This window comes from Pipra filicauda, unplaced genomic scaffold, assembly GCF_003945595.2.
Source record: "Pipra filicauda isolate LSUMZ 115617 unplaced genomic scaffold, ASM394559v2 scaffold820_size145981_pilon, whole genome shotgun sequence".
Classification (NCBI taxonomy): domain Eukaryota; kingdom Metazoa; phylum Chordata; class Aves; order Passeriformes; family Pipridae; genus Pipra; species Pipra filicauda.
In genome coordinates this window covers 94,149-121,699 of record NW_024104999.1, presented here as the reverse complement: position 1 = coordinate 121,699, position 27,551 = coordinate 94,149, and the positions used below count along the sequence as shown (strand labels likewise).

Here is a 27,551-nt window from a genome sequence, read left to right as displayed (position 1 = left end):
ACGTGCAGGGACCTGTGTCCTCCCCAGGACACCTCAGTTCTTCTCCTGGCCTCCCCTGTGCCACACAGCCCAACTCCTGTGCCCTGGGAGGGGGGATCTGCTCCTGCACACCTCAGCTCCTTCAGCGTTTGCTGCGTCCGGCTCGGCGTGGGCAGAACACAGGGTCCCACCCCTCACCTGGGATCCACCTCTGCTCTGGGGAGTTGTCCATGCTCACAGGGTCAGGGAACAGGAGGAGAAAACTCACACTGGCAGTGGGGTACGAACTTGCAGAGTTCTTTATGGTCGCTCCATGTCACGAGTGCCACTGGGACAGAGCCGGGCACCTCCCACAGGGGCTGTCCCTGTGCCCTGCTGGCAGCTGCTCGGGGTACCCCAGGGTGGAGCAGCACCTCAAACAGCTCCAGCTGCCTGCACCCAGCACTGAGGGCAAGGAAACACCTCATGCTGGCCCTTGTATTTTAAATATTCTGAACAGTAAGGAACAAACCCGAAGAGATTATACAGTATCACTGGACATTACACAGTATAACTGCACACTCCATCTCTGTTTCATTAAAGTAACAACTGCCACTGCCTGACAAAGTGCTTGCTGCCAGCCCGCCCAGAACTGGCAGGGCTGAGGGTGTGGGACATGCACAGCCCTGCCTGCAGCCCAGGGGTGGGCAGGACTCACGGTTGCAGCGTTTCTGCACGAAGCGCAGCTTGCAGGCGGTTCGGTACGTGGAGAGCCGGATGACATCGAAGTTCTGAGCCCCTGCAACACACACAACGTCCTCTGTGACATTCAGGCAGCGTCCCACGGAGCACACGAGGGAGGGGATCTGCCCCTCTGCCCCCTCAGCTGAGACCCCCCTGCAGAGCTGCCTCCAGCCCTGGGCAACAGCAGCACAAGGACGTGGAGCTGCTGCAGAGAGTCCAGAGGAGGCCCCAAGGTGATCCCAGGGCTGGAGCAGCTCTGCCATGAGGAAAGGTTGGGAGAGCTGGGATTGTCCAGCCTGGAGAAGAGAAGCTTTGGGGTCACCTAATTGTGGCCTTCCAGGACCTGAAGGAGCTTCAGGAAAGATGGAGAGAGACTATTGACAAGGAACTGGAGTACCAGGACACAGGGAATGGCTTCAAACTGCCAGAGGGCAGGGAGAGATGGGAGATTGGGAAGGAATTCCTGGCTGTGAGGGTGGGGAGGCCCTGGCACAGGCTGCCCAGAGAAGCTGTGGCTGCCCCTGGATCCCTGGACGTGTCCAAGGCCAGGCTGGACACCAAGGTCTGCTCTTGGCTCACATGAGCACAATTTGTATGTTGGCCAAAACAACAAAAGGTCCCTGAAAGCACCAGTTTTACACATGTGGACCTTCTCTGGGTATGAAGCTCACCTGGAAAGGAAAAACACTGATGTGTGACTTCAAAGGGAAATATTCCACCAAAGGACAGGCAGAGTTGGGACACCTCTGAGCTGTGCCAGGGCAGGGTCAGGTGGGATCTCAGGACAAGGTTCCTCCCCACAGGGTGGTTGGCACTGCCCAGGCTCCCCAGGGAATGGGCACGGCCCCAAGGCTGCCAGAGCTCCAGGAGGGTTTGGACAACGCTCTGAGGGACAGGGTGGGATTATTGGGGTGTCTGTGCAGGGCCAGGGGTTGGACTGGATGATCCTTGGAGGTCCCTCCCAAACCAGGATATTCCCTGATTCTGTGGCCTCGGGCTCTTCCCAGTGATGTGCTGAAGAGCCTCACTCAGAAAGGCCCTTGGGAACATCCACAGCCCAGCACTTCTCTGGTACTGAACAGCCCCAACCTGAGAACATCCACAGCCCAGCACTTCTCTGGTACTGAACAGCCACAACCTGAGAACATCCAGAGCCCAGCACTTCTCTGGTACTGAACAGCCCCAACCTGAGAACATCCAGAGCCCAGCACTTCTCTGGTACTGAACAGCCCCAACCTGAGAACATCCAGAGCCCAGCACTTCTCTGGTACTGAACAGCCACAACCTGAGCTGCACAGACACACACCTTGGATGGAGGTAACCAGAATTCTGAACACTTCTAACAATTTAGCCAAAGGTAAAGCCCTGCAGGTGGCCCTTCTGTACTAAATGATCACAAGATGAGAACACCCCCTGGCAGTGATGAGATAAAAGTGATGCCCTGAGGCACCAGCCAAAGCCATTCCAGCGGGGATGTGCCATTGGACTGGAAAAGGTTCTGAGGAGATTCCCTCCAGCATGGCAGCCTGGACAACAGGAGGAATTTCTTCATGGAAAGGGTTGGGCTTTAGGTCCTTTCCCTCCCAAACCATCCCAGGATTCTATGATAAAAATGCTACTCTGGAATTCCTTCAACAGAACGGTATCAATATCCAGTTCTAAGGAAGACCTCCCTCGGTTTGTAACTGGAATTAAGGACATGCCAGCCTAATCTAGGAGTTTCCTTCAGCCCTGTGCTCCCACAGGACAGCAGAATAAGGGGATGGCATGCAAGCATGCAGTGTGTTAACAATCCCAGCCTCTCTGCCAGGAGTGATCCTGCACAAACCAACCCACAAACTGCTCCTCTCCTGAGTCACACCAGCGGTGTAGGGTCATTTTTTATTTTTTTAAGGCAAAAGGTGCTCTGTTGTCTGTTGTCACTATTTATTTCAACAGCTGCCCACAGACCTCAGATACTGCCAGAGATGAGAAATGTGAACGTTCTTTAAAAAAGGAGCTTCCCAAAACCTTGGAATGACTGACCTTCCTGGCAGGTGTGACCCACCTTTTGCTGCTCCTCCTGAGCAGCTCCCAGGGGCACTCTGGGTGTTTTTCCCTGGCTGGGGCAATGTCTCGTGGAAGAAGATGGGAATGAGGTGGCAAAACTGTCCCAGGGGAGCTCTTGGTAAAGAATAAACGACATTGTGCCTTCAGATTTCCTACTTACTCATTTCCATGAACAGCTGCCTCTTCTCTGCCATGGTCCTCCTCCTCTTCCCACTCTCCTCAATCATCCTGGAGACAAAAATGGCAAACACTGTTTGTGTCAGAATTGCTGTTACAAGAGCAACCTGCTGTGAACAACGTGGGTTTATCCCTCACCAGAAACAGTCTGATCCTGTCTGGTGACTGAGCAGACCAGCAGACAGACAGACAGACAGACATCCCTCCATAATTACCCTGTTCCACGACACACACACACTCTGGGCTCCTGAACACCTTCTGAGGGAGGGGGGGACACAGGAAACATTAATTCTGAACGTTTTAATTGCTCCTGCTAAGTCTGAAAAGCTCAGAGCAGCATTAATACAAACAGAAATACCACATAAGGAATTCCTTTGTGTTCAAAGGGGGTTTGTTGGCAAAGCACAGAGCAAGCTGAGCCGAAAAGGTGATTCTGGGGCCTCTGGGGTTCAGGAGGAGAAAGCACATCCCAGTCCTTCCCCTGGCTGCCAGAGGTCAGTGACAATCCTCTTCCCTGCAGGATCACTGAGGCTGGAAAAGACCTCCCAGGATTTGGGGGGATGTTGGGTTTGGGGGGGGGTTGGGGGGCCCTTGTCTTTTCAAGAAAACTTGTAAAAATTCATTTCACTCTGAAACCCAGTGCCTGAGGTCAAACCATACCTGTCAGGGAAGTAAAGAACTTCAGGGCAATTAAGTTGGAAATAAAACCATGTATGTTGGTGGCACAGGCCTCCCTTTCTCAGGGGAGGGAGTCATTAAAGAAGTGACAGCAACAGAGAGGAACTTGTACCCCAGGTAAGAGGGCACAATCCAGCCCCTCTCACAGCACCACACAGTCCTGAAAGATGCAGAATTTCAGCCAACTCCGGTGAAAAAGCGCAAGGTAATCCAGTTATCAGTGTGAAATCTAATTTATGATTTACTTAGTTACTAAATCATTCTTTTGTTACCAGTTTCACCAACTTACGGTTCAAAACCTGAGTTTAAACCAGGCGGTTTAAAAACCAATAAATATGGTTTTTAAGTGTCTGAAACCTAAAAAAAGGCAAAACCCCCTAAGAATTCTCCTCCAGTTCCCCCAAGCTCCACGGGAGTCAGTGGGCTCAGCCTGGAATGTCCCCAGGGAACAGAGAGCTGTGCCTTGGCACTGCCCCACGGCCCCCAGAACAGCCTCACAGCACACCCAGCTTCAAACCCACCCCAGCCTTCCTCCTTCTTCCCTTCCACTAAGGGAAACAAGCACGTGAGGTTATTATGACAGGCAGATGTATTTTACTGCCTTATTTCTCCCTCCTGTAGAAAAGCACAGGCTCAGAACTGACACACTGCTGGGGTTTTGTTTTTCTAAGGGAAAGCACCTCAGTGGCACTTGGAGAGATGCAAAGGTTTTGGTTTGTTTTTTTTTCTTTTCAGGTTCCTAAAATAAATCCATTTTATTAAGTTCAATGAACGTATTCAAACAGAGTATCTCAGCCAAGGTTCCTCCCAAGGAACTCACCTGTCCCTCACTGCAGGCAAGAGCAGTTCAGTGTCCTGGACACTGGGACTGTCCCTGAGATTCATCTTGTTCAAGCTCCAGGTACCCTCATACACTGCCCCAAGCTTCTGGATTTTTTGGAATATTTCTCTCTGTTTCCCCATCACATAAAACATGCAGGTCAGCTTGAAGCCCACCAGGTGCTGTCCCTGAAATCACCTTTATTCCCACTGCACCCCTTTAAATCCCACAGCAAGGGACTCCAAGGGGCAGAAATCCCCTTGGAGGACTGGATGAAATCACATGGAATAGTGACTTCACGTTTTAAACTGGTTTTAGGAGAGGTTATTTTACCCACACATAAGGGACAGTAACGCTTGAATCTCCTGCAACACCCAGAAAAACAAAGATACCACGAGATCTCCCTCTGCCTGGGCTTTGGGTGCATGTCCCTCATCCCTCCCTTCCCCTGCAGACACCTCAGTCACACAGTCATCAAATCCCAGAGTGGTTTGGCTGGGAAGAGACCTTAAATCCCACCTTGTTCCACCCCTGCCATGGGCAGGGACACCTCCACCATCCAACCCGGCCTTGGACACTGCAGGGCTGGGGCAGCCACAGCTCCCCGGGGTTCCCTGGCACGGAGGGGCCCTGCAGTGCCAGCAGGGCTCGGGATGGGAGCTCCAGGGGTCACTCAGGGGCACAGGCACCTCACAGAGCACTGCCACGCAGGGACCAGCAGGTCAGAGTGACCAGGACACACACTTCCACAATCCCAGAGGAGCCAGTGTTCTCCACAAGGAAAATGGGTCAGTCATCTGTTCTCGTTGCCCTCGAAATGAAACCTGGCTGAGGGACCTGCTTTGTCCATGATCCCAGAATCAGCCAGCTGGGAAAAGCCCTCCCAGCCCATGGATCCCCCTGGGCCCCATCCCCACCTTGTCCCCAGCCCAGAGCACTGAGTGCCACGGCCAGGCCTTCCTGGGACACCTCCAGGGCTGGGCACTCCAAACCTCCCTGGGCAGCTGTGCCAGGGCTGGACAGCCCTTTCCAGGGAGGAATTGTTCCCAACATCCAACCTGGAACCTCCTTTTGGGCAGCCCTAGGCCGTTTCCCCTCATCCTGTCCCTTGTTCCCTGAGAAAAGAGCCCAACTCCCACATCACTGGCAGGTATTTGGGAATGTCCTATGGAATCCATCAGGATGACTGACCAACCTGCTTTAATTCCTGAACAAGGAGATACAGAAGGATCCCTCGGGGACGAGGCTGGGGAGAGGAAAGATGGGAAGCCTTTCTCAAGTTCGAAACAGGAATGAACCAAACCCACAGTAACTGCAACTATGTTTAGGATGCAAATTACAGAGCTGGGCTCCCAGCACAGGGAGGGGAAGCAGCAGCTTGTCCTGCACTGGTTGGGTTGGATGTTTGGAGGGGGGGAAGGGGTTTGGGGTTTTGGTGGGGAGTTTTTGGGTGGTTTCGTTTGTTTGTTTGTTTGACTGGTTGTGCCTTGTTTTTTAAACATTCGTGGCACAGTGGGTGAGAAAAGTGCCAAGAAACACACACAGGGGCTGGGATGATGTGGCAGCCCAGAATCCTGGGGATGGCTGCTCACATCCCACGTGGGGAAAACCTGCTCAAACACAGAGTCAGGGAACTGCTGGATCCCAGAATGGTTGGAGTGCAAAGGCCCCCTAAAGCTCAGCCTGTTCCACCCCCTGTCATGGGCAGGGACACCTCCCACCAGCCCTGTCCAACCTGGCCTGGGACACTTCCAGGGATCCAGGGGCAGTTCAATGTTCAGCTCAGGGAGCACAAAGGTGTCACACCCTGGAAAACTGCAGGCGAGTGTGTTTGATGCAAACCTCCAAAATTCTGCCATTTCCCTTTGTCCATTCACCTTGGCCCCCTCTGCAACAGGTAAACACCTTTATTGCCTCGGGAGCAACATGAGCAACCCTGACACAGCCAACAGAAAATCTAATTTATAAATGAGATTTACAATGATAAACGTGGAGAACCCTACACTCAGCCACCACCTGAAACAGAACTGCACCATGAACTTAAACACTTTTCTGATTTCTCCTGTTTGTTTTCCTTTCCTCGTTTACATCCACCCTTCTGTTCCAGGGTTCTCCCTCCTCCTCACCTTTAAAGGCTCCCTCCCACCCCCAGAGCACAGGCAGGTCTCACATACCCATGTTATGGACCCAAGGAAATCCTGGCTGCAGGAAAACTGGGACAAATGCAGGGAAAGCCCTGCTGGCTGCTCTCCCTGCCCTGCTCCAGCAGGTCCAGCCAGTGCTGACTCTGCCCCACGTTCCTGTGGTTCCCCAGCCCGGGTGCTCCCAGGTGCTCCCAGGTGTTCCCAGGTATTCCCAGGTGTTCCCAGGTGCTCCCAGGTATTCCCAGGTGCTCCCAGGTGTTCCCAGGTATTCCCAGGTGTTCCCAGGTGCTCCCAGGTATTCCCAGGTGCTCCCAGGTGTTCCCAGGTGTTCCCAGGTGCTCCCAGGTTTTAGGCCAATACTACAGGACCTTTGTTACGAGGTTTCGCTCTTCTTGGAGCTCATCAGCTGTAGGTAACGGCCCAGGGAGGCAGCTCCTGCTCCTCCTGCCCCAGCTCAGCCTTCCCCTCCTGCCCCACTGCTCCTCCTCTGGAAACCCTGGCCCTTGGCTTTCATACCTGCAGCTCCAGGGGCTTCCTCACTGCTGCTGGATGACTCCAATCTAGTCATCAACTCACTGAATCGGCCAAAGATTTGGTTTTTTTTTCTTCTGACAGTCAATTTTGTTTTATTTTGTTTTATTTCCACCTTTACTCCAAAGGAGGCTCTGACCTTTAGGATCTGATAACCACCTCCAGACAGTGGTCTGCACTGAAACTCAGCCTCACCAGCCGAAGAGAACAGAAAAAGGAAAGAAAAAGTTAATTTGCAAATTGTTAAATCTGAGGTTGTTCAGATTCTCGATGTTGCATTTTACTAGCAGAGATAATATCTAACTGCAGCTGCTGCACGAGGATAAAATTGTGCTCAGACCTATTTGTGCTCAGAAATAACTTGTAATTAAAATAAATCAGAATCCCTCTTTGGGGCACAGGTTGATCCGAGCTGTGCTTGACACACACAGAGGGAAGCTGAGTGACTTTCTGATTTGGAGGAACAAATATTCCTGGTGGTTCAAGGAAAAGCTTTCATCCCCCCTCAGCTCACTCACTCGTAAAAATATCATTGGGATGAAGATCTTGAATAAAAACTCAGGGCATACCTGCACTGGCAGAAGAAGTTACTGTTTTGGGCTTCAACTCACATTTCACTTAAACAGTTTAAAATAATTTCTGAACCGTAATAAATACTTTGTTGAAGTATAAAATTAAATGTATTAATTATATAAGGGTGTTTACATTTACTCATCTTAGATTTCAGTAAAAATATGAAGTATTTTTACTCTTCTTTCCTAATTTGAACAAAGAACCCCCCCCCCAATGACTGCTTTCATTCCCTCATCTCCCTCTGTGGATGCTCTTCCTCATTTCTTTGCCCTTCAAGCTCATGGTTCATATTCCAACCTCCCTTTTCTCAGCAGTCCAACATTAATAAAGGTAACTGATCAAAAATATTCCTGTTTTTCCCCTAAGCCTCTTCCTAGGGGGACAAACTGATCTGGAAGTGATTCCAGAGGGACATATCTAACCCTGGGAGGAGAAAAGATAAACCTTTTATATACATTCCAGTGGTCTGGCAACATCTGCTTTTAAAGGCTATTTTAACCATTTCTGATCATTCTTCCAGTTTAACCTAAAATTTCAAACTCTGGTCCCCCCACTGCAGGGATAAGTAACTGTGCACAAAAGTAGGAAAAAATACTTTAAAATGTTATTTTTGCGTGCCCAGCCAGCACAGGAGCATCTCTGGGAACCAATGTGCACCTTCCAGCAGCAGGGCCCCAAATCCTGAAGGCCCAGGTGTCTCACGGGTGTTTTTACAGGTTCTGGACTCAAATGCTCGTGTGAGACCTTTACAGACCAAAACTCACTTCAGCCTGGAAGAGTGTGAGTGAGAAACCCACTGGGCCACGAGCCAGGGAGTGGATTGTGACTCCTCAGTGATTATAACTTGGCAGTGAAATTCTATACGAGCCAAAGGTTCCTTTTTTTACCCCCAGAAATGCAGTGGATCCAAAGCTGGTTTGGAAAACTCTGCAAAAACCTGCCCGTATAACACAGCAAACTTCACTAAACATGAACAGGCAATCAGGCAGTTTAGGAAAAAAAAATTAGTACTAAAAAATGAAGCTTTCCCCTGTCCATGCTTTGCCATTCCTGTCAGAACTGAGGTTTGTTCCTGCAGGACACAGCCCCTGCCACCCCTCAGGGCCTCCAGTTGCTGCTGTGGGAAAGAACTGGATGGCCAGGGACACTCCTGTGGGACAAACCGGGGCTAGGGAATGGGGGATGGAGGCCATCCAGCTGGGAACAGGGCCAGGGGGGTCACACGGGGTCAGGGCTGGGCCCAGCCCTGGTTCAGGTTCTCATCCGAGTCCAGACAAGGGGGTCGAGGGCACCTCAGTCAGGTCGTGGATGACCCCAAGGGGGTGGGATGTGGGTCTGCTGGAGGGCAGGAAGGGTCTGCAGAGGGGTCTGGCCAGGCTGGATCCATGGGCACCCTCACACAGGAGACACAGGGAGGGGCTGGAGCGTGGGCAGGGAAGGGAAGGGAGCTGGGAAGGGGCTGGAGCAGCAGGAGGGGCTGAGGGAGCTGGGGGGGCTCAGCCTGGAGCAAAGGAGGCTCAGGGGGGACCTTCTGGCTCTGCAACCCCCTGACAGGAGGGGGGAGCCAGGAGGGTCCCCAATTCCCAGGGAACAAGGGACAGGAGGAGAGGGAACGGCCTCCAGCTGTGCCAGGGGAGGCTCAGGTGGGACAGGAGGAGGAATTTCCTGCTGGAAAGGGTGGTCAGGCCCTGGCAGGGGCTGCCCAGGGAGGTTTGGAGTGCCCAGCCCTGGAGGTGTCCCAGGAAGGCCTGGCCGTGGCACTCAGTGCTCTGGGCTGGGGACAAGGTGGGGATGGGGCACAGGGAGGATCCATGGGCTGGGAGGGCTTTTCCAACCTCAGTCATTCCGTGATTCCATGAAAACATCCTGGCCTAAGCCCCAGTGTGAGCCCAGCAACCTCCCGTGCCCACGTGGTCAGAAATGGATACAGATCTTACTGGATGCAAGTTAAACAAAGATGGAACAAGTACCAACATTAACCGTGGCTTTCTCTGAAAACTTTCCAAAGCTTTCAACACGACTTTAAAAAGAAGCTCCAGGTTCCCTCAGGACAAAACAGAACAAATTCAAACCCAGGAGAGTCCCAGACCATCTGCATTTCTGTCACTTCAGGTCTGCAAGTGTCAGGTCAGTGCCCAGAACAGAGAGAAATCCCAGCCCTGAGGAACTCCAGGGTCAGCCAGTGCCCAGGGTGACAGAGGCACTGCAGGTTCCTGCCCCAGGTGATATTTTAGGTACCCAGCAACACTCTGTGTTTACACACAGTCAGATCTGTTCCCCAGCAAACCAGAGAGGGGGCAGAGAATTCAGGACACTCAGTGCCCACGACACTGAAATGCTTTACTTGAGTACCCAGAGAGCCAAACACTGATTGCACTGAACTGCCCCAAAGCCTGAGCAGCAGGAATGGCTTTTTACAATCTGTTGGAGGCTGAAGGTAAGGTCTGTATGTGGGATTCACCACGAGCCTGCAAACAAGAGCAAATCCAGCAGCCCAAACTGTCTCCTTAAAATAAAGCAGTGCCACTGTCAGGTAAGGTAATGAAACATTCCACCAGGATTTTCAAGCAGTAAGAAGCTGGAAATACCCTAATTAAGAGCTGTGCTTCCCAAAATGGATCTGGCAAACCCTTCCCAGCCACTGCACCCTGCAGGGGCCCAGCACTGCTCACAGAGCACAGCAGAGAACTCCAAAGCTGCCTCTTCAGCCAAAGGGAATATTCATTATTAGGAGATGTTCTGAGCTCCATTTGTGCCCCTTTCCCTCCTGACCCAGGGTGGGGGATGCAGCAGGTGACACAGCTGGGAGCACTGACAGGACCAACCCAACCCAACCCTCAGCAAAGTTCACCCAGAGCTCCCCTGGCACAGCTGCAGGGAAGGGAAACCCCAGCAATCCCAGTAATCCCAGTCCAGGGGCAGTGAGAAACACCTGGAAATATGAACCACTCTCCTGATCACAGCTGAGTCAGGGATAAAAGGGCTTGCTGGGTTTTAATTCTTTAATTTCATCTCCTACATTAACTTAAAAGCAAAACCAAAGTAAGCCAGAAGTAAAACTTTAATTGGTGACAGGCCATTGCTTCTGTAAAACCAAGCACTGAAAACTAAAACTCCCTTAAGCTTTGGCACTTTCTGTTTTGAAAAATAAGTTAAATTAAGGCCTCAGCTCCCTCCCTGTCTGCCTTATGCCAGAACAACCCCTTCACTCCCCCATCTCTTAAATCACAGAATCATTTAGCTTGGAAAAGACCTCCATCATCACCAAGTCTGTCCTTTGACCCAAATGAAGTTAAAAGCTGCACTGATGAAGACTGAAAAATACCTCACCCCTGTAGTCAATCAGTAACTACTTTGAATTATTATAATTCTAAGTGGTTTTGAACCACAGAACATCCTTCAGACATCCAATCCTTTTAAAATTTAGTAATGAATTGGCACCCTGCTATCATAACTCCCTTTGTTTCCAAAGAGATGCACCTGGCCAAATAAAACTCCACAACAGATATCACATTGTAAGGTCTCCTACCTCTTCTCCCAGATCTAGGCTGCCTAAAAGTCTTCACTGGCACAAGTCTTTTAATAAACACCAAACCAAACAGAGACAACAAAACCATGATTTCTTCTCCCACAGCCAACAAGTTCTGAATGACCCACAGCCTGTTGAAAGAAGCAGCCTGCTCCAAAAAACCAGGGAGCCTGGGACAATCCTGGGGAGCCTGGGACAATCCTGGGGCAATCCTGGGACAATCCTGGGGCAATCCTGGGACAATCCTGGGACAATCCTGGGACAATCCTGGGGATCCTGGGGCAATCCTGGGGCAATCCTGGGGCAATCCTGGGGCAATCCTGGGGCAATCCTGGGGAGCCTGGGACAATCCTGGGACAATCCTGGGGAGCCTGGGACAATCCTGGGGCAATCCTGGGGAGCCTGGGACAATCCTGGGACAATCCTGGGGAGCCTGGGACAATCCTGGGGCAATCCTGGGGAGCCTGGGGCAATCCTGGGACAATCCTGGGACAATCCTGGGGAGCCTGGTGCAATCCTGGGGAGCCTGGGACAATCCTGGGACAATCCTGGGGAGCCTGGGGCAATCCTGGGCAATCCTGGGGCGCCTGGGACTGGGGCAATCCTGGGGCAATCCTGGGGCCTGGGACAATCCTGGGACGGGGGGCCTGGGGCAATCCTGGGGGACAATCCTGGGACATCCTGGGGCAGGGCCTGGGACAATCCTTGGGGGGGAGCCTGGGACAATCCTGGGGCAATCCTGGGGAGCCTGGGGCAATCCTGGGGCAATCCTGGGGAGCCTGGGACAATCCTGGGACAATCCTGGGGAGCCTGGGACAATCCTGGGGAGCCTGGGGCAATCCTGGGGAGCCTGGGGCAATCCTGGGACAATCCTGGGGAGCCTGGGGCAATCCTGGGGAGCCTGGGGCAATCCTGGGACAATCCTGGGGAGCCTGGGACAATCCTGGGACAATCCTGGGGAGCCTGGGGCAATCCTGGCATGGCTTCTGCATTCAGCAGCACAGAACCAGCAGGGAACAATGAGAGGGAGCCCCACGGCACCTACAGGAGCTCCTGGATGTGCCCCTTACCAGTGGGATCCTGGAAAAACCCAAAGAGGATTTAACAGGACAACGTGGCCGAGGAAAAGGCCTCTGGAGCAGCATCCTGGGCAGGTGGAAGCACAGCGAGGATTTAGGGGGCAGAGGAAAACTGGAACTGAAACTTTCTGAACAACTGGTTCAGGCACATGGAATGGTTTGTCACTGGGCAGCCACACCAGACAGAGCACAGAATGATCAAAGGTTTGGGTGGGGAGGGACCCTAAAGCCCATCCAGTGCCACCCCTGCCACGGGCAGGGACACCTCCCACCAGCCCAGGTTGCTCCAAGCCCCGTCCAACCTGGCCTTGGGCACTCCCAGGGATCCAGGGGCAGCCACAGCTTCTCTGGGCAACCTGTGCCAGCATCAGCCTTAATAAACTCTCTGCAGTTCCCCCACTTCTTGGGGTCCCTAAACACTTTGGGAGCACTAAACTGTAGGTTTGGGAAGAAGAAAAAAAGGGAAAAGAAGAAGAAAGAAACAGGAAGAAGAAAGAAACAGTTTTAGGAACCAGAGTAACCAAAGAAACTGGAAGTACAGAGCACAGTTGAAGGGCAGCAACACACAACTACTGCCAACCTCCAGAACTCTGATTCTGTCCCATCTGAGACTTGAAGCAGCACAGAAACAATTTCCACAGTATCTCTGTGCCACCCTGCCCGTTCCCTGTGGCTCAGTAATCCCCTCGGGAAGGAGACAGCACTACACTGGGGCTCTGAGAGTGGGGAGACCCTGGTACGAGTTGCCCAGAGAAGCTGTGGCTGCCCCTGGATCCCTGAAGTGTCCAAAGCTGGGTTGGACAGGGCTTGGAGAAACCTGAGATAGTGGGAGGTGTCCCTGCCGATGGCAGGGAGAGGGGAATTAAATGTTCTTTAAAGTCCCTTCTCACACAAACCATTCCATCATGAGATTCACCTTCCCCAGCCAAGGGATGTGTCCCACAACGACGCAATTCTGTGGGAATTTCAAGTAGAGGAGTGTATCTCACAGAGGAATATTTTTACATGTCCTATACATGACAGAAAACGCAGAAATCACTGCTCCAGGCCACAGGTTTGTCAGAAATGAAAAATTCAGGACCAGTTCTGTAAGAAACAGGCACCTGATAACAGCATTTATGCTTGATCCCACAGTCAGTCCAACAGATCACGGTACCTGGATCACACTGAGGAGCCTCTCTGGGCAGCTCCCACTTTCCTGGGCTCGGTTCCTTCTCCAAACATTTAACCGACGACCTAAAAAGATGGGGGAAAAAAGGAAGTGGTTTGGTTTTTTTCCCTCCGAGAAAGCAGCGGTTTCCCACAGAAAAATTACATCCGCCGTATTTCGCAGACACAACACGGCGCTGCTTTTGCCCTGGTGGTGTCTCCCGCTAATCCCAAGCGCTGGAGCCGCACCCTCCGTGTCCCAGCAGCCGCTGTTCTGGAGCAGAGCGCAGCCCGGCCCGGCCCAGCCCCGCTGCCCGCACAGCCCGGGGCCGCTGCGCGCCGGGGCTCCCCCACGGGCCCCGCGGCCCGGCCCGGCCCCCGCTGGACGCTTCCCCCGGGCCCAGCCCGGCGCCCCGAGCTCCCACCTGTCCCGGGCCGCGGTCGAGGGGTCCCGGTGGGTTCCCGCGGGGTCCGGGTGGCTCCAGGGCCGGCGGGGCCGCCTCAGCCCCGGCCGCGCTCCAACGGTCCCGGCCAATTGCCCCGCGCGGCCCCCCGCCAATCCGAGCCCCGCTGGCTCGCGGCCAGGGCAGCGGCGGGGCCGGCCTCTGAGCCCCCGGTCCGCGCTCCACACACACAGCCCGTCCTCATAACCGTCCGCTTGTCCCTCACACACACAGCCCGCCCTCACAACCGTCCCCTCACACACACAGCCCGCCCTCACAACCGTCCCCTCACACACACAGCCCGCCCTCACAACCATCCGCTTGTTCTTCACACACAGCCCGCCCTCACAACCGTCCGCTTGTCCCTCACACACACAGCCCGCCCTCACAACCGTCCCTCCCCTCACACACACAGCCCGCCCTCACAACCGTCCCCTCACAGCTCCATCCACAGCCAGCCCTCACAACCGTCCCCTCACCCCTCACACACACAGCCCTGTGTTTCCCTCTCTCCCTTACGCATTTTCCCTAAAGGTTATCTTTACACCATATTGCTACAGACGATAGATGCAGATGATGACACCCAGAACGGCAACATACCCGTTTACCTTTGAAAGAAAATCGTCCTAAGATAAACCCCACATAGACAATGTTTTCGAACGCCGATCGTTCGGTGTCGTTTCACTCTAATGCACCCCGAGGGGTTCATTAATAAGAACCCGGGTTACTCACCCCATTCTGGGGCGGGTCGTAACATGGTCTCAGAGGGCATTTCCAACCCAGACAATTCCATGATTCCCTGACCGCATCCACTCCTTCCCACCTGGATACAGGTGCCACCAATTCCATGTTTCCCTGACCGTATCCACCCCTTCCCACCCACATCCCACCTGGATACAGGTGCCACCAATTCCACGATTCCCTGACCGCATCCACCCCTTCCCACCTGGATACAGGTGTCACCAATTCCACGATTCCCTGACCGCATCCACCCCTTCCCACCCACATCCCACCTGGATACAGGTGCCACCAATTCCATGATTCCCTGACCGCATCCACCCCTTCCCACCCGCATCCCACCTGGATACAGGTGCCACCCACCCTCCATCCCTCTCCCCCCACACCTCCCCGGCAGTGCCCACCCAAACCAGCACTGGGAAAAAACCCAGTGAGGGCTGTGGGGAGAAGTGCTGGAACCTGGAAAAACACCAGGTGGTGCCCTGGCTTTAGTTATTTATGTCTCTGATATGGGGAGTTCAGGCTTCACTCTTTCCTACCTGCGGGCTGTGCCCATCCTCCTCCTTCCCGAGGGTCCCAGGGGAGTCCTGCCTGGCTAAAAACAGCTCAGGATCTTATTTACTTAACTAATTAATTATTCGCGTGAATTAAAAAGGAGAAGAACAAGTTAAAATCTGGTGATGTCACCAAGCTGCAACGAGGGTCGGGATGGATTATTCCCACTGGCAGGTTCCCAAGCCCTTCACAACACCTTTCCACACTCAAAAATAGACATTTCTGGTATTTTTAATGTATCCAGGGAAAAGAAATCTCAGGCTCCTGCCCACTCTCAGGTGTCTCACGCTCCTGCTGATTTTACCGAGTTTGTTAAGTGCATTCAGAGCTTTCCTGGCAGAAAATCAGGAGAGCTGGTTTCACACCTGTTTCCCTGAATCCCTCCATTTCAGGGAAATCAAGCTCCCATCACTTGACACAGGTTTTTTCCCTGTTTCTTTCTTCTTCCCAAACCTACAGCTCAGTGCTCCCCAAGTGCTTAGGGACCCCAAGAAGCGAGGGAACTGCAGAGGGTTTATTAAGGCTTAGTAGTAAACCCAAGTTTTCCCCTTAAAATGTGCCAAAAGAAGACATAATGGGTGTCAAAACCAGCTTATAAAGCCAGGAAAGTGCAGTTCCCTGTCAGCAAAACGAGCAGCAAACCTGATGAACCCACCTTTGCCAAAGGGCACGGTTGCATCCCAGTGGACACATGGATTGCATCCCAATGGACACGTGTTCCTGATGGATTGCTCCTGGGTGGGACTGCTCCCTGCTGGTTTAAATGCCCAGAAATCACCTCACTGCCTTAAAATTGCCATTTTTTATTTTTTTTTTCTCTGTACAACCCTCACCAGTTTCCTGATTTCAGCGTGGCCTGTGACAGAGCCTGTGCTGGCACTCACCTGGAAGGCGCTGGAAAACCCTTGGAGTCGGTTTCTGGGCACATCCCTGGGACATCTCTGTCCACCAGATTAAAAAAGTGTTCCTGAAACCTCTGTGCATGAGGCTCAAGGTGACACCTGCCCCTTCAGGACAGGTAAATCCTGTCTGTTGGGAAGCAGGCCCGGGGGAAGCTGCAGCAGCTGCACCGTGTTCGTGGCCCGTGGGATCCCATCCCTGGAATCTGACCACGAGGAGGAGCCCAGAGGCCCCCAAGGGTGAAACTCCCGGCCCAGCTTTTCCAGTATAAAATCCGTGATGCGGCATCGGAGGAGCCTGAACTCAAAGGGACGGGAGACCAGTTCAGCTCAGCTTTAAACTGGGAGAGGAAGGGCTGGGAGATGCAGCAGTGCCAGGGGAGTAAGGAATGTCTGTTTGGAAGTGCAGCAGCTCCACCACTTTGCTATTCTTTATTTTATCTCAGCCACACACCTTAAATGTGAACCGGCTCCCAAAGCTGTCCTTCCCTCTCAGGTGGTTCTGCAGGTGGGGGATGGAGAGGAGTGGGATGAAGGTGGGATCCCTCTGGACAGGGAGCTGAGGCACAGCAGTGCTCATCCCTTCACAGCCCCCCAAGTTCACCTTCCCCCCAGTGAGACCCCTCAGGGCAGTGGCTTTGGGGTGAAAGCCCTTCAGCCCTGCCCAGGGCAGCTCTGACAGTCGAGTGGTTCCCTGCAGAGCTCACGCCTGCTCTTCCCTCCCAGCTCCTCTGCCTTTGTTTGGTGTGTTTTAGACATTATCACACCTCAGATCCAACCAGCTCAAATACTTTTTAATACATTGAAAATGTAAAATAAAGCATATACGAAGTACATACAGTATATATATATACACATATTTCAAATACTTAAAATTCTTATGTAAAATATGATTTTTTTTCTATATTATTTGTGTAAAAATACATTTTCAAATGGTGTCACCTTGATTTTGCTGTACAGCCCCTTGAGCCCAACTGAAGTCCCTTTTAAAAAGGCAAAAGACAAAGGTTTAGGAATTTTGGAACTGTGTTTACAGGCCTGTTGTCCACACAGGAAAAGCCTCTGGGAAACAGTATTGGATTGCTTCTTTGTGAGAATTCCCATTTTTATTGCATTAATGGCAAAAACTGAACCTTTTCAGTTTTCCTGCAAGAACCCCCCCCTTGGCCTCGCCGAGGAACTGCTCCCCCCTGTACCCTGTTATCCACCTCAGAAACCATCCTCTGCCCACGCCTTTTACAGATACTAAAATATATATTACTTAAAATATATTACTGTAAGCTCTTAAACTCGCTCTGCAGTTATAGCAAACATATAGCATTTAAAAACAACCCGGGGAACGAGGGAAATTCGGGATCTCTCCCTCCCAGCACACGCTCTGGCCCCGTGGGACACACACGGACCCCACGCGTTCCCCCAGGCCTGGAACACCCCCTGGCAGCCTGGGAGTGGTGTGTGTCCCCCCAATTAATCTGTGCTAATCAAAGTGAGAATTCAGGGTGCAAGTGCCACCCCAGCCCCTCCCAGCCCCACAGCCCCCCCACATTCCCAGAGCCACCCACATTCCTGCCGGGGGATCCCAGAGTTCAGAGCTGAGCCCCTCCAGCGCTGACCCCAGGGCCCAGCTGAGCCCCCTTCTCCCAGCTGAGCCCGAGCTCAGCTCCCAAGGGATCCTTCCCTGGTGAGGCTATTCCTGAGCCAAACCTGAGTCCCTGCAGAGGGAAACCCCATCCCGCTCCCGTTCTCCAAACCCTCCCGGCCTCACCTGAACCCTCACACTGAGCTTCCCCAGGAGAGAGGCCCCAAACCCGCTTCCAACCCACCCTCCCGCCCCAGGATGGGCTTGGCTGCCCCTGGAGCTGCCCCTGGAGCAGCAACACCCCCCGGGGGTGAGGACCTGAGGATCCCTCGGGCTGCAACGACCTGACCTGGAATCACCACCCCAGCAGCTGTTTCATACAACCAGAACAAAGACACAGCTCCCCAACCAGTGCAACTGCTCAGAACCTCTTCTTTCCTGGGGACTTAGGGAGGGACAGTGACATTCCACACCAAATTCCTTCCCTTGATGCCCACCTGGCTCAAAACCTGAACTCCCAGAGCTGTGCTGGCACTTCCAGTGCCACAACCCGTCCGTGGGGTCTGGGGTTGGGAAGAGAAGTGTTGGTCAGGCTGTAATTCCAGTTCTGCTTCCTGAACAGGGAGACTGAAACCTGAATCTCTTTCCTCACTGAGGTTCCTTTCTCTGCCAAAACCCAAACTCTGACGTCAGGCTTTAGAATCATTTATTTTGGATTTGGGATGCCAGCATTCCCTGCAGTGCTCTTGGATGAATTCCCTGGGAACCCAAGTCTAACGGTTTAACCCACATTGTGACATCCCTTTGTTCATAAATCCAGTGTGAAGGTGGGGCTGTTGTCCTGCAGGAAGGAGCCTCAGCAGTGGGACAGGCTGATCCCATGCCAGCAGCTACACAGGCTGCAGGATCTCCCCTTCTAAAACACATCATCCCACAACCAGCTGCAGCTTCCAAGGCTTTACCCTATTCCAAGAGGGGGGTACTTGCAGTGATTATTACACCAAGCCCATTATCCCAAGGATTTCCTCCCCATCAGTGCCCTCTGCACACCCGCAGAGCTGCTCCACCAGCCTGCACCAGGAGCCTGTTCAAACCAGGGACGGGCCTAAGAGAATTTATTGTCTGAACAGGAGAAAAGTAGCCCAAGCAAAGTGTTGATCCATGAAATGGAACTAAGGCACTGACAGAGGTGTGAACTCCCGAGCCACCACCCACTATCCTGCACTGGCCAGTGCCAGCCTGGGGCCACCTCCATGTCTGGGGTCACCACCCAGCCCACCTGGATCACCAGCCATCCTCCTCTGGATCACCAGCCATCCCACCTGGATCACCAGCCATCCCACCTGGATCACCAGCCATCCTCCTCTGGATCACCAGCCATCCCACCTGGATCACCAGCCATCCTCCTCTGGATCACCAGCCATCCCACCTGGATCACCAGCCATCCTCCTCTGGGTCACCAGCCATCCCACCTGCCATCCTCCTCTGGATCACCAGCCATCCCACCTGGATCACCAGCCATCCTCCCTGGATCACCAGCCATCCTCCTCTGGATCACCAGCCATCCCACCTGGATCACCAGCCATCCTCCTCTGGATCACCAGCCATCCCACCTGGATCACCAGCCATCCTCCTCTGGATCACCAGCCATCCCACCTGGATCACCAGCCATCCCACCTGGGTCACCAGCCATCCCACATGGATCATCAGCCACTCCACCTGGATCACCATCCCCCTCTGGATCACCAACCATCCCACCTGGATCACCATCACCAGCCATCACCACCCATCCCACCCTGGATCACCAGCCATCCTCCTCTGGATCACCAGCCATCCCACCCCGGGCCAGCGAGGGCCAGGCGGGCACATTCCCGTGGGACAGCTCAGGGACCAGCAGCTCCCTGCACTGCCAGGGAACTGGCACAGAGCCCCAAATCCATGCACAGCAGAGGACACCGGTAAAATTTAATGGGATGAAGGAGCTGGAAGCACAGCCAGGGCAGGGATGGTTTGGGAAATGCCAGAGGAACACTGGAATTGTCTTTTCAGCGGCAGCCCGTGAGACACCGGTGAGTGCTCAGGGACACAGGCAGGTCACTGCCCATGGTCTTCTCCAGTGCACACTGCAGCCAGTGCCACTGGGTCACAGCCAGGTGCAAAGATCCTGCTGTCAGGACTGGGACATGGACAAGGGTTACTCAGAATTCCAGGACACCAGCTGGAAGTGGGAAGTGGTGGGAACACACACAGCCTGGGGTATTCCTGGGCAACAACCACCACCAACGCGAGACGCTCGCAGAGCAATTTTGTGCAGTTTTTTTTGAGATTTCAGTTTTAGATTAAAAAAAATTGAGTTCATTTCTAATCCCTAAATCCTCTCCACGGGATGGCTGAGCAGTGATGTGGAATCAGACAGAGGGGGGGCCACTGCTCTGCAATGAATAAGATTCTAATCCCTAAATCCTCTCCACGGGATGGCTGAGCAGTGATGTGGAATCAGACAGAGGGGGGGCCACTGCTCTGCAATGAATTCAAGATGAGCAAGTCCCAGACCAAGTGATGCTGCAGCTCCTGCTCCGGAGGCAGCTGCACTTGCAGGGCAGGGAAGGAAACACTCCTGCTACCACGGGATTTAGTTTGCAACTCCCTTTTCCTTACCATCACCAAATAAATCACAGAACCATGGAATATCCTGAGCTGGAAGGACCATCACGTCCAACTCCTGGCCCTGCACAGACACCCCAACAATCCCACCCTGTGCCTCAGAGCGCTGTCCAAACCCTCCTGGAGCTCTGGCAGGTTTGGGCAGTGCCTGCTCCTTGAAAAACCTCCCAGACAATTATTTCTGCTCCTCCCACCACGTGCCAGGTTCCCGGGGGGAGAAGGGAAGGGGAAGCAGTAGTACAGCCAAGGGAGAGGAAAGGAGGGCTGAGGACCCCGTGCACCACACAGCCGTCCCACTGCCGTGGGAATATTGCTTCAGCTTTAAAAGGCCTTTGGATTCAAAGTGAATTCAGTGCTTTTCCATCAAAAACATACCCAGCTCTGTTCCCTGACCAGGAGGCGGGCAGGGACAGTGTGGGACTGGACGGGCCCACCGAGCCCGGTGGTCTCTGAACAGCCCTGGTGTGACGAGTGCCCCGTGTGAGCCCGTCCTCAGCTCCCGAGGGCACGCGGGGCCACCGCGGGGCTGCTGCAGTTTCCATCCTCCAGCGGAAGGAATCCAGGAATGGACAGTGAGGACGAGCGTCCCCAGCTGTGTCTGGCCCCGTCAGGCACAAGGGGCAGGGGCAGCCCCATCCCCAGCCCATCCTTCCCCTCAGCTGAGCCCAACCCGAGCTGAGCTGAGCCTGGTTTGGTTCTTCAAACACAGAGAGCTGCCCAGAGAGGCCCAACCAGACACTCACTGCCTTTCCCTACACGGAATAAACACAGAATCTTGGAGAGAAACTGGAGATGTCTGACCACGGGGGGGTTGGAGGAGCACAAAACGCTTCCCAGAACGTGGCAGGTCCGAGGGTGACGCTTTGTGCCCCTCACCTGCCCCCGTGTCCCAGCAGCTGCTGGCCCTGGGCTGCAGGAGGGCACCTCCCAGCTCACTGGGAACGCCCAGGAGAGCAGATTCCTGCCCGGTCCTGACAGTCCCAGCACAGCTGTGTGAGCTCTGCTCTCAGTGGTTCAGGGGGCACCGACAATCCCAGTTCCTGAGCTGTTCCAGGGACTCTGGGCCCCATGGCCGGGACAGTTCCTTCTTTCAGTTTGCCCAGTCACACACCCAGGCACCACCTCCCTCACAATGTGTGACTGGAAGTGCCTCCCGGGAGAGGATCTGCAGCTCAGAAACCCCAGCCCATATTGCACAGCCCAGGAGCCTCCTGGGAACAGCCAGGTCACGGGGGGAAGGCAATGACTGGAAAGGCTGGCACGACACTGGCAGTGCCTTCCAATTCCCAAAGATTTGAACCAGAGGGCAGCCAAGGGAGCCCTCTCAGGGCTCTGTCCCCGGTCAGCACACACGGATGGATTGGGATTATCCCGTTCTCCTCCTTGCCAGGAGAAGACCAACCACAGGCTGCGGGTTGGAGCCCCCACGTCGAGCAGAGCTCAGCAAACACGCTCAGAGCGGGCTGGGGTTACTGAAACTGCAGCACAAGTCAAACACTACCTCCTAAAAGATTGAAAAAATATCTTTAAACAAAATAATGTGACATATTTACATAATTCCTTAAGTGCAAACTCTTGTCACAATTCACGCAGTCGAGCGCGATCTCGACTCCCTGTACAAGAAGGTGCTCTTTCGTTAATGAAAGAAGGACTCTACTCTGTTTTCCTGATTCAGTAACGTGTCTCTTGTGCAAGGCAGTAAAATTCCTGTTTCTTCCCAACATAGTTCCGAAAGCAAACCCTAAATGGAGCCATCCTCTTCCCCACGAGCCGTCCCGGTTACCGCACGACGAGGCAGGAGACGCAGAGCTTGGAGGGGCCGATGCAGTCATCGTGGCAGAAGGCCCCGCAGCCCTTGCACATGATCATGGCTTTCAACCTGCAGTAACATTTGGAAGGGGGGTCCTCCACGCCGCCGTCCTCGGCGAAGGCCTGCACCGGGAGGGGCTGCCCGTGCCCGCCGGAGCTCACGGCCTGGCCGGCGGGGATGGTGGTGACGGTCACGGAGAAGGACATGACGTTCCCCATGGAACTGGCCAGCTGGTTGCACTCGGACAGCCCCGTGATGAGTGAGCCCTGGCTCACGTCGGGCGAGGTGGAGACGTTTATGGTGCCGCTGTAGCTGGGCCCCAGGAGCTGCGCCCCGGCAGAGCCCTTTGGGGGGTGCGGGGCGGGGAGCAGCGGGGGCTGCGCCGAGTCCGGGGACGGGGCGGGAGGCCCGAAGAGCTCCGGGCTGCTGTGCATCCTCCCCCTCATGGCGTGTGCCATCTGCTCCTGCGCGGCCTGCAGCAGGTCCCGGGCCAGCGCGGTGCCGTCCAGCGCCGCAGTGCTCTCCTTGGTGCCGGCTGCCGGCGCTGCCTCGGCCTTCCCGGCCCTCGTCCCCAGGGAGCCGGGACCCACGGGGCTGGTGCTGTGAGATCCCCGCTCTCTCTCACGCTGACCGGACGCCTGCGGCTCCTCCTTGACGCCCAAGTGCTCCCGCTCGTCGCCGGTGCTCTCGTCATCCGCGTCCTCCTCGCTGCTGCTGCCCGGGCCGGCCCCCTCCTCGCACTCCCCAAACTCTGCCCTGGGACCCTCCGCGGGACTGCTCAGCCCCAGGCGGAGTTCGGGGTTCAAGGAGAAGCCTCTCCTCAAACTCTCCGAGCCGCGGCCGTAGGTGGAGATGTTGAGCAGGTAATGACCAGACATGGCAGGCTTGGACGTCCTCCTGCCCGTGAAGCCCAGCATGAATCTCTGGCTGGTGGAACTGTTCTCCACTGGGAAACCTGAGTGTGGGAGGTTCAGCTGCGAGGGCTGAAGGACGGGCAACAAATTCTGCCTCTGCACCCTCTTGATGAGGGTCTGGAGGATCTGCTCCTGGGTCGCCTTGCTCAGCGCCTCGTGGCACTGGTGCTGCTCATGGCCGGGCTCCTTTCCCGAGGGGAGCGGGAAGGTCCTTGGAATGTGAGGCAGAGGCCTGTTCTGGCAGAAGACCTTCCCGAGCTGCTGTGAGGGCAAACCCGACGGTCTGTCGCCCGCCTCGGCCCCGGTGCCGTTCCCCACCGCGCCGGGAGGAGTCACTACCCCTTTCTCTTCCCGAGGAGCCAAGGGCACCGCTTTCATCTCTGCTTTGGTGAGCGGCTTCGGCAGGATCTGCTCCAGGGGGACGCTCTTGCCTTGGAGCAGCTGGGTGACCAAAGGGTTGTTGGCAGGAATACTGGAGCTGGCTTTGGGCAGGGCCCCGCCCGGGGGGGTTTTAAGGCCGGGTGCTGCTGAGGGAGCGCCGCAGGGTGGGACGGGGGCAGGAGCGCCCACAGCTCCAGCCTGGGCCTCGGGGCCTGCGGATGGAAGTGAGGACACCAGGGGGGCAGGGGATTTGCTTTTGGACTCGTCAGAGCTGGTCCCTCCCGAGGCCGTGGGTGCTCCCGCGGGTACGGCCGTGCCGGTGCCGCAGCCGGGCCCGTCCCCGAGCGCCGGAGCCCCGCGGGCACAGGGGGCCGTCCCCGCTCTGTCCCCGGTCCCGGCACGCGGGGATCCCGTCCCCGGGGTCACCGTCACCTGCGGGGGGCTCGGCCCGGCCCCCCCGTTCCCATTCCCACTCCCATTCCCATTCCCACTCCCATTCCCTAGTGCCGGGGCTGTGCAGGAGGAGCCGGTGCCGGGTGCTCCGGGCCGGGCGGGGGCCCTTGGCTGTAGTTGTGCTCCAGAAGGATTGCCAGGAGCTCCCTGCTCCGCCGCCGGGCTCTCCACCTGGGAACAGGGCCCTGGGCACTGGGGAAGAAACCTTCTCGAACCTCCCCCGCTTCCAGCTCCTGCCAGTTCCAGTGCGTTCCCCGCCGTTCCAGTTTGGGTTTGGGTGGTGCCGCTGCCCGGGGGTGTCCCCCCGCCCGGGCCTGGCCCCGGCACGGCCCCCCCGGCCGAGGCGGCGGCGGCGGCGCTGGCGGCGGCGGCGGCGGCCGCTGCCCTCTGAGCCTTGGCCTGCTGGGCTCTCGCCTTGATGTCGGCCAAGGTCCTGGCCCCTGTCCTGCCCGGACTGGCGAGGGAGAGGGGGAAACGTGCCCTGGGAGAGACCTGGCCCGCAGGAAATGGCATCGGGGAGATTCTGGAGACGGGAATCTGGAACAGAGCAGAGCAAAGCGCGGCTGAGACACGGGGAACGTCCCACCCGCGGGCTGGGGGCTTCAGGGCTGGCCCCCTGAGGGGGTTAGTCTTAGAGAACCGGCTGTAGTTTTGGGGAAGCCCCTTTGGAGACATCCCTCCTCTCCAAACAAGTAACAGGAGAGGTGCAGGGCCCTTGGATCTCACCCCCAGTTTAAGTGCAGTACAACCCCAGCGGCTCAGGGTGGAGCTCGTCCCTCACAGTCACAGCGAGAACCATCGGACACTCAGAGCCCACCCAGCTCCTCCCTGCAGGGCTGTCCCACACCTGCCGGCCCTTCCTCTGCTCCACACTTCCCTCAGATGGAATTTCTGCCCTTTGGAAGGCCGGTGTCACCATCCTGCTCTTCCCCCTGCACACTCGTCCCCTCGGTGTCTTTGTACAAACCATAATAATCCCTCCGCCTGGAGATTAAATGCCAATATTTCAGTCCTTTCTTCCAAAACATTCCCCTCAGTGTCCCAGTTGACTTTCTCTACGTTTGCTCTTTCCAGCTGAGCCCTGCCCTGCCCTCGGTGCTCCCCTGTCCCCCCTGCAGGGACCTCAGGGGGTTTATTTGAGGTTACATTTGTTTTCCATATCCACAAAACCTCCCTGAGTCCCACTGAGCTCTGAGCAGCCACTTCACCACTTCTCTCTTTGTTTTGGGAATGACACACCTGTCCCCATGTTCTCCTGCTTTTGCAGTCACCATCTGCAGTCCCTTCAACTCACCCTGTTAAATCCAACCCCTTTATTTCCCTGGCAGCCCAACCAGCCTTCCTGGGTGCTATTCCAGGTCTCCTTATGGCCCCCCAGTTCTGTGTCACTGACAGTTCCATTGCTGCTTTCCTGCCTTGGGGCTGTACTGAGCAACACGGTGAGAATAATGAACTGCTTGTAAAGCTCTGAGTTCGCAGCCTTTTAGTAAATCAAGGATACTGATATAGGGGAGTAGAATTCCCAGGACACACAGAAATGCAGGAATTAAGTGGTTTCCCATTAACAGCTTCTGCCTAAGGCCCCAAACCAGCAGGTTCAGCAGCAGGTGCCTGGTCCTGTGACCTGGCTCCCAAACCCGAGGGGCAAAGCCTGGAATGTTTCTGTCCTGCCCGTCCCAGCAGTGACCAATTGCCCATTTCCTTTCCCAGGTGGGTTCTTGGGAAGACTGGGCAGGCTCAAGGGCCTCTGGAACTGAGGTGTTTCCCCAAATGCTCCTTCCCTGCTCCTCAGCTGGCACTGCTGCCCTCGGCTGCTGCAACCATCTGCAGTGGTGCCACACGGCCTGTTCCAGACACAGGAGTAACTCAGTGCTGAACTGGCTCTCAGGAAGCCATGGATGGCATTCCTCCTGGAGCTGGACCTCCCACACCCACAAGGCTCTCTGCACCCCTGCTCTGTCCTTACAGCCTGGCAGTCCCTCTGCAGCTCCCCCGGTTCCACCCTGGTACCTGGCACAGCAGAAGGTGTCCCTGCCCATGGCAAGGGTGGGATGAGATGAGCTTTAAGGTCCCTTCCCACCCAAACCCTTCTGGGATTCCCAGATTCCACGGGAGGCCCCCGTGTGCGGCCGGGCCGTGGCTCTGTCCCCGTTACCTTGAGGGGGGGCACTCGTGGCACGGGGGTCCCGGCGGCAGGAAAGGGCTGGGGCTGGCTCCGAAATGCCTGGTGGTGCCGGCAGGGCTCCACCACCCGGGGCTTCTTCTCAGGGGTGGCTGGAGCTTCCTCGGGGCTCTCTGACTTCCTCTTGTGGGCCTCCACGCTGACCTCCATGGCCTCACTCACGGGGGGCTTCTTCTCGGGCGGGGCCGGAGCCCCCGCCGGGCTCTGCCCCTTCGCTGCCGCCTCCCCTGCCCCGGGGCTCTTTGGTTTGCTGGGGGCACCCAGGGCCTCGCTCCCTGGCACCTCCCTCGCTGCACTGTGCTTCCTCTCTTCCTCTGGCTTCTGCCTGGCGGCACTTTGGGGTCTCTCCTGAACGGATTCCCCTTGGACTCTCTCTCTGACAGGGGGAGAACGGTCGCCGGGCTTCACCGAGGCCTCGGGGGGCTTGGCCGGCTTTGGTGCGTCCTCTCTTCCTTCCTCTCCCCCTTTTTTCGCTGCTGGTGCTCCCTGGGCTGGCTGTGCTTTGGCCTCGGGGGCAGAGGTGCCGTGCTCCCGGCGTGGAGCTGCCGGGGCGCCGCGGGGCTGGGCGGGCTCTGCCTCGGGATGCGCCGTCAGCCGCTCCGACTCCTCGGGGCTCAGCCCAGAACTGGCACAGAAACAGAGGCAGAGTCGGTAAAACATCTGTGCAAAACCCACACACGATCCCTGGGGAAACAGGGGCAGGATCCTCTGCACCCCACACCCCGAATAAAGGTCTCACATAGCTCTGAGAACCTTCTGTGCTGTTACTTCTTACATGAAAAACAGAAATCGGTATCAAAGTTTAAAACCACCTAAATGGGACACCAGGAAGCTCCAGGCCTCTGTCCAGACACTGATTTTCCAGGCTGCAAATCCAAGGGGTTTGGCCAACAGTAAATACTCCCTGTATCAGCCACCACAGGCTCCTGTGCAGGGTGGGAACAAGCCCCTGGCTCGGGGCTGCCCTGGGCCCACACGCTGACTCTGGCAGGAAGGGACACATGGAAAAAACGTGGAATCTAATTCCCAGGGTGATTAGCTTCATCCACCCCTCTCAAAGAACCATCAGATTCTGTTTTGTTCCCAAACATGACCCCACGAAGCCTGAGGAAGCCCAGCCCAATGAGACCCTGGGAATGGTTCCTACCAGAGAAGCTCTCAGGAGCTGGAGGGAACTGAGGTCCTGCTATTCCACATGTCCCCTCCACGTTGTCCTGCTGTCCCCTGTCCCCCTAAAGCTCCAAGACTGTGGCTGTTGTCACCTTTCAGCACCCAGAGCCCTGGGTGAGGTGGCTGAGTAAAGCTCCTACCAATGCACCAGGTCACCTGGACCCCCAGCCTGGTGTATTCCTGTAGTTGGTACTACAGCTTGTACATACACACACCCCAGCCCTGGCTCACCCACAGCATCCCCATCAGACCATGGCATGATCTGATGCTCTGGAGGGTTAAAACACCCTGGATTAATGGGAAGCAAACGGACTTGCAGGCCCAGAACGAGC

General features: G+C 55.5%; 2 protein-coding genes and 1 long non-coding RNA gene across 9 annotated transcripts in view; all 3 read right to left on the bottom strand.

Moving 5' to 3' along the window:
- LOC114003216 (dystrobrevin beta) overlaps positions 1–13,956 on the bottom strand; it is a 37,677-nt gene extending 23,721 nt beyond the window's left edge. For all 5 annotated transcript variants that reach the window (XM_027749914.2, XM_027749912.2, XM_027749915.2 and 2 more), the window contains exons 1-4: positions 13,857–13,956; positions 13,439–13,518; positions 2,912–2,979; positions 677–757 (exon numbers count right to left, since the gene is read on the bottom strand). In XM_027749914.2, coding sequence (XP_027605715.1) covers positions 677–757; positions 2,912–2,978 — 148 coding nt within the window. In that variant the 5' untranslated portion in view covers position 2,979; positions 13,439–13,518; positions 13,857–13,956. The remainder of the gene's footprint in view (positions 1–676; positions 758–2,911; positions 2,980–13,438; positions 13,519–13,856) is intronic.
- Positions 13,957–17,607: 3,651 nt separating this feature from the next.
- LOC120325092 lies at positions 17,608–19,748 on the bottom strand. The gene is made up of 3 exons (XR_005566914.1): positions 19,441–19,748; positions 19,259–19,322; positions 17,608–19,096 (listed from the first exon to the last, which is right to left on the bottom strand). It is a non-coding gene; the product is annotated as an uncharacterized LOC120325092 (long non-coding RNA).
- A 350-nt stretch (positions 19,749–20,098) lies between these two features.
- The window catches only part of ASXL2 (ASXL transcriptional regulator 2), a 67,743-nt gene continuing 60,290 nt past the window's right edge, over positions 20,099–27,551 (bottom strand). For all 3 annotated transcript variants that reach the window (XM_039390448.1, XM_039390449.1, XM_039390450.1), the window contains 2 exons: positions 26,023–26,674; positions 20,099–24,404 (listed from right to left, as the gene is read on the bottom strand). In XM_039390448.1, the coding sequence (XP_039246382.1) occupies positions 22,089–24,404; positions 26,023–26,674 (2,968 nt within the window). In that variant the 3' untranslated portion in view covers positions 20,099–22,088. The remainder of the gene's footprint in view (positions 24,405–26,022; positions 26,675–27,551) is intronic.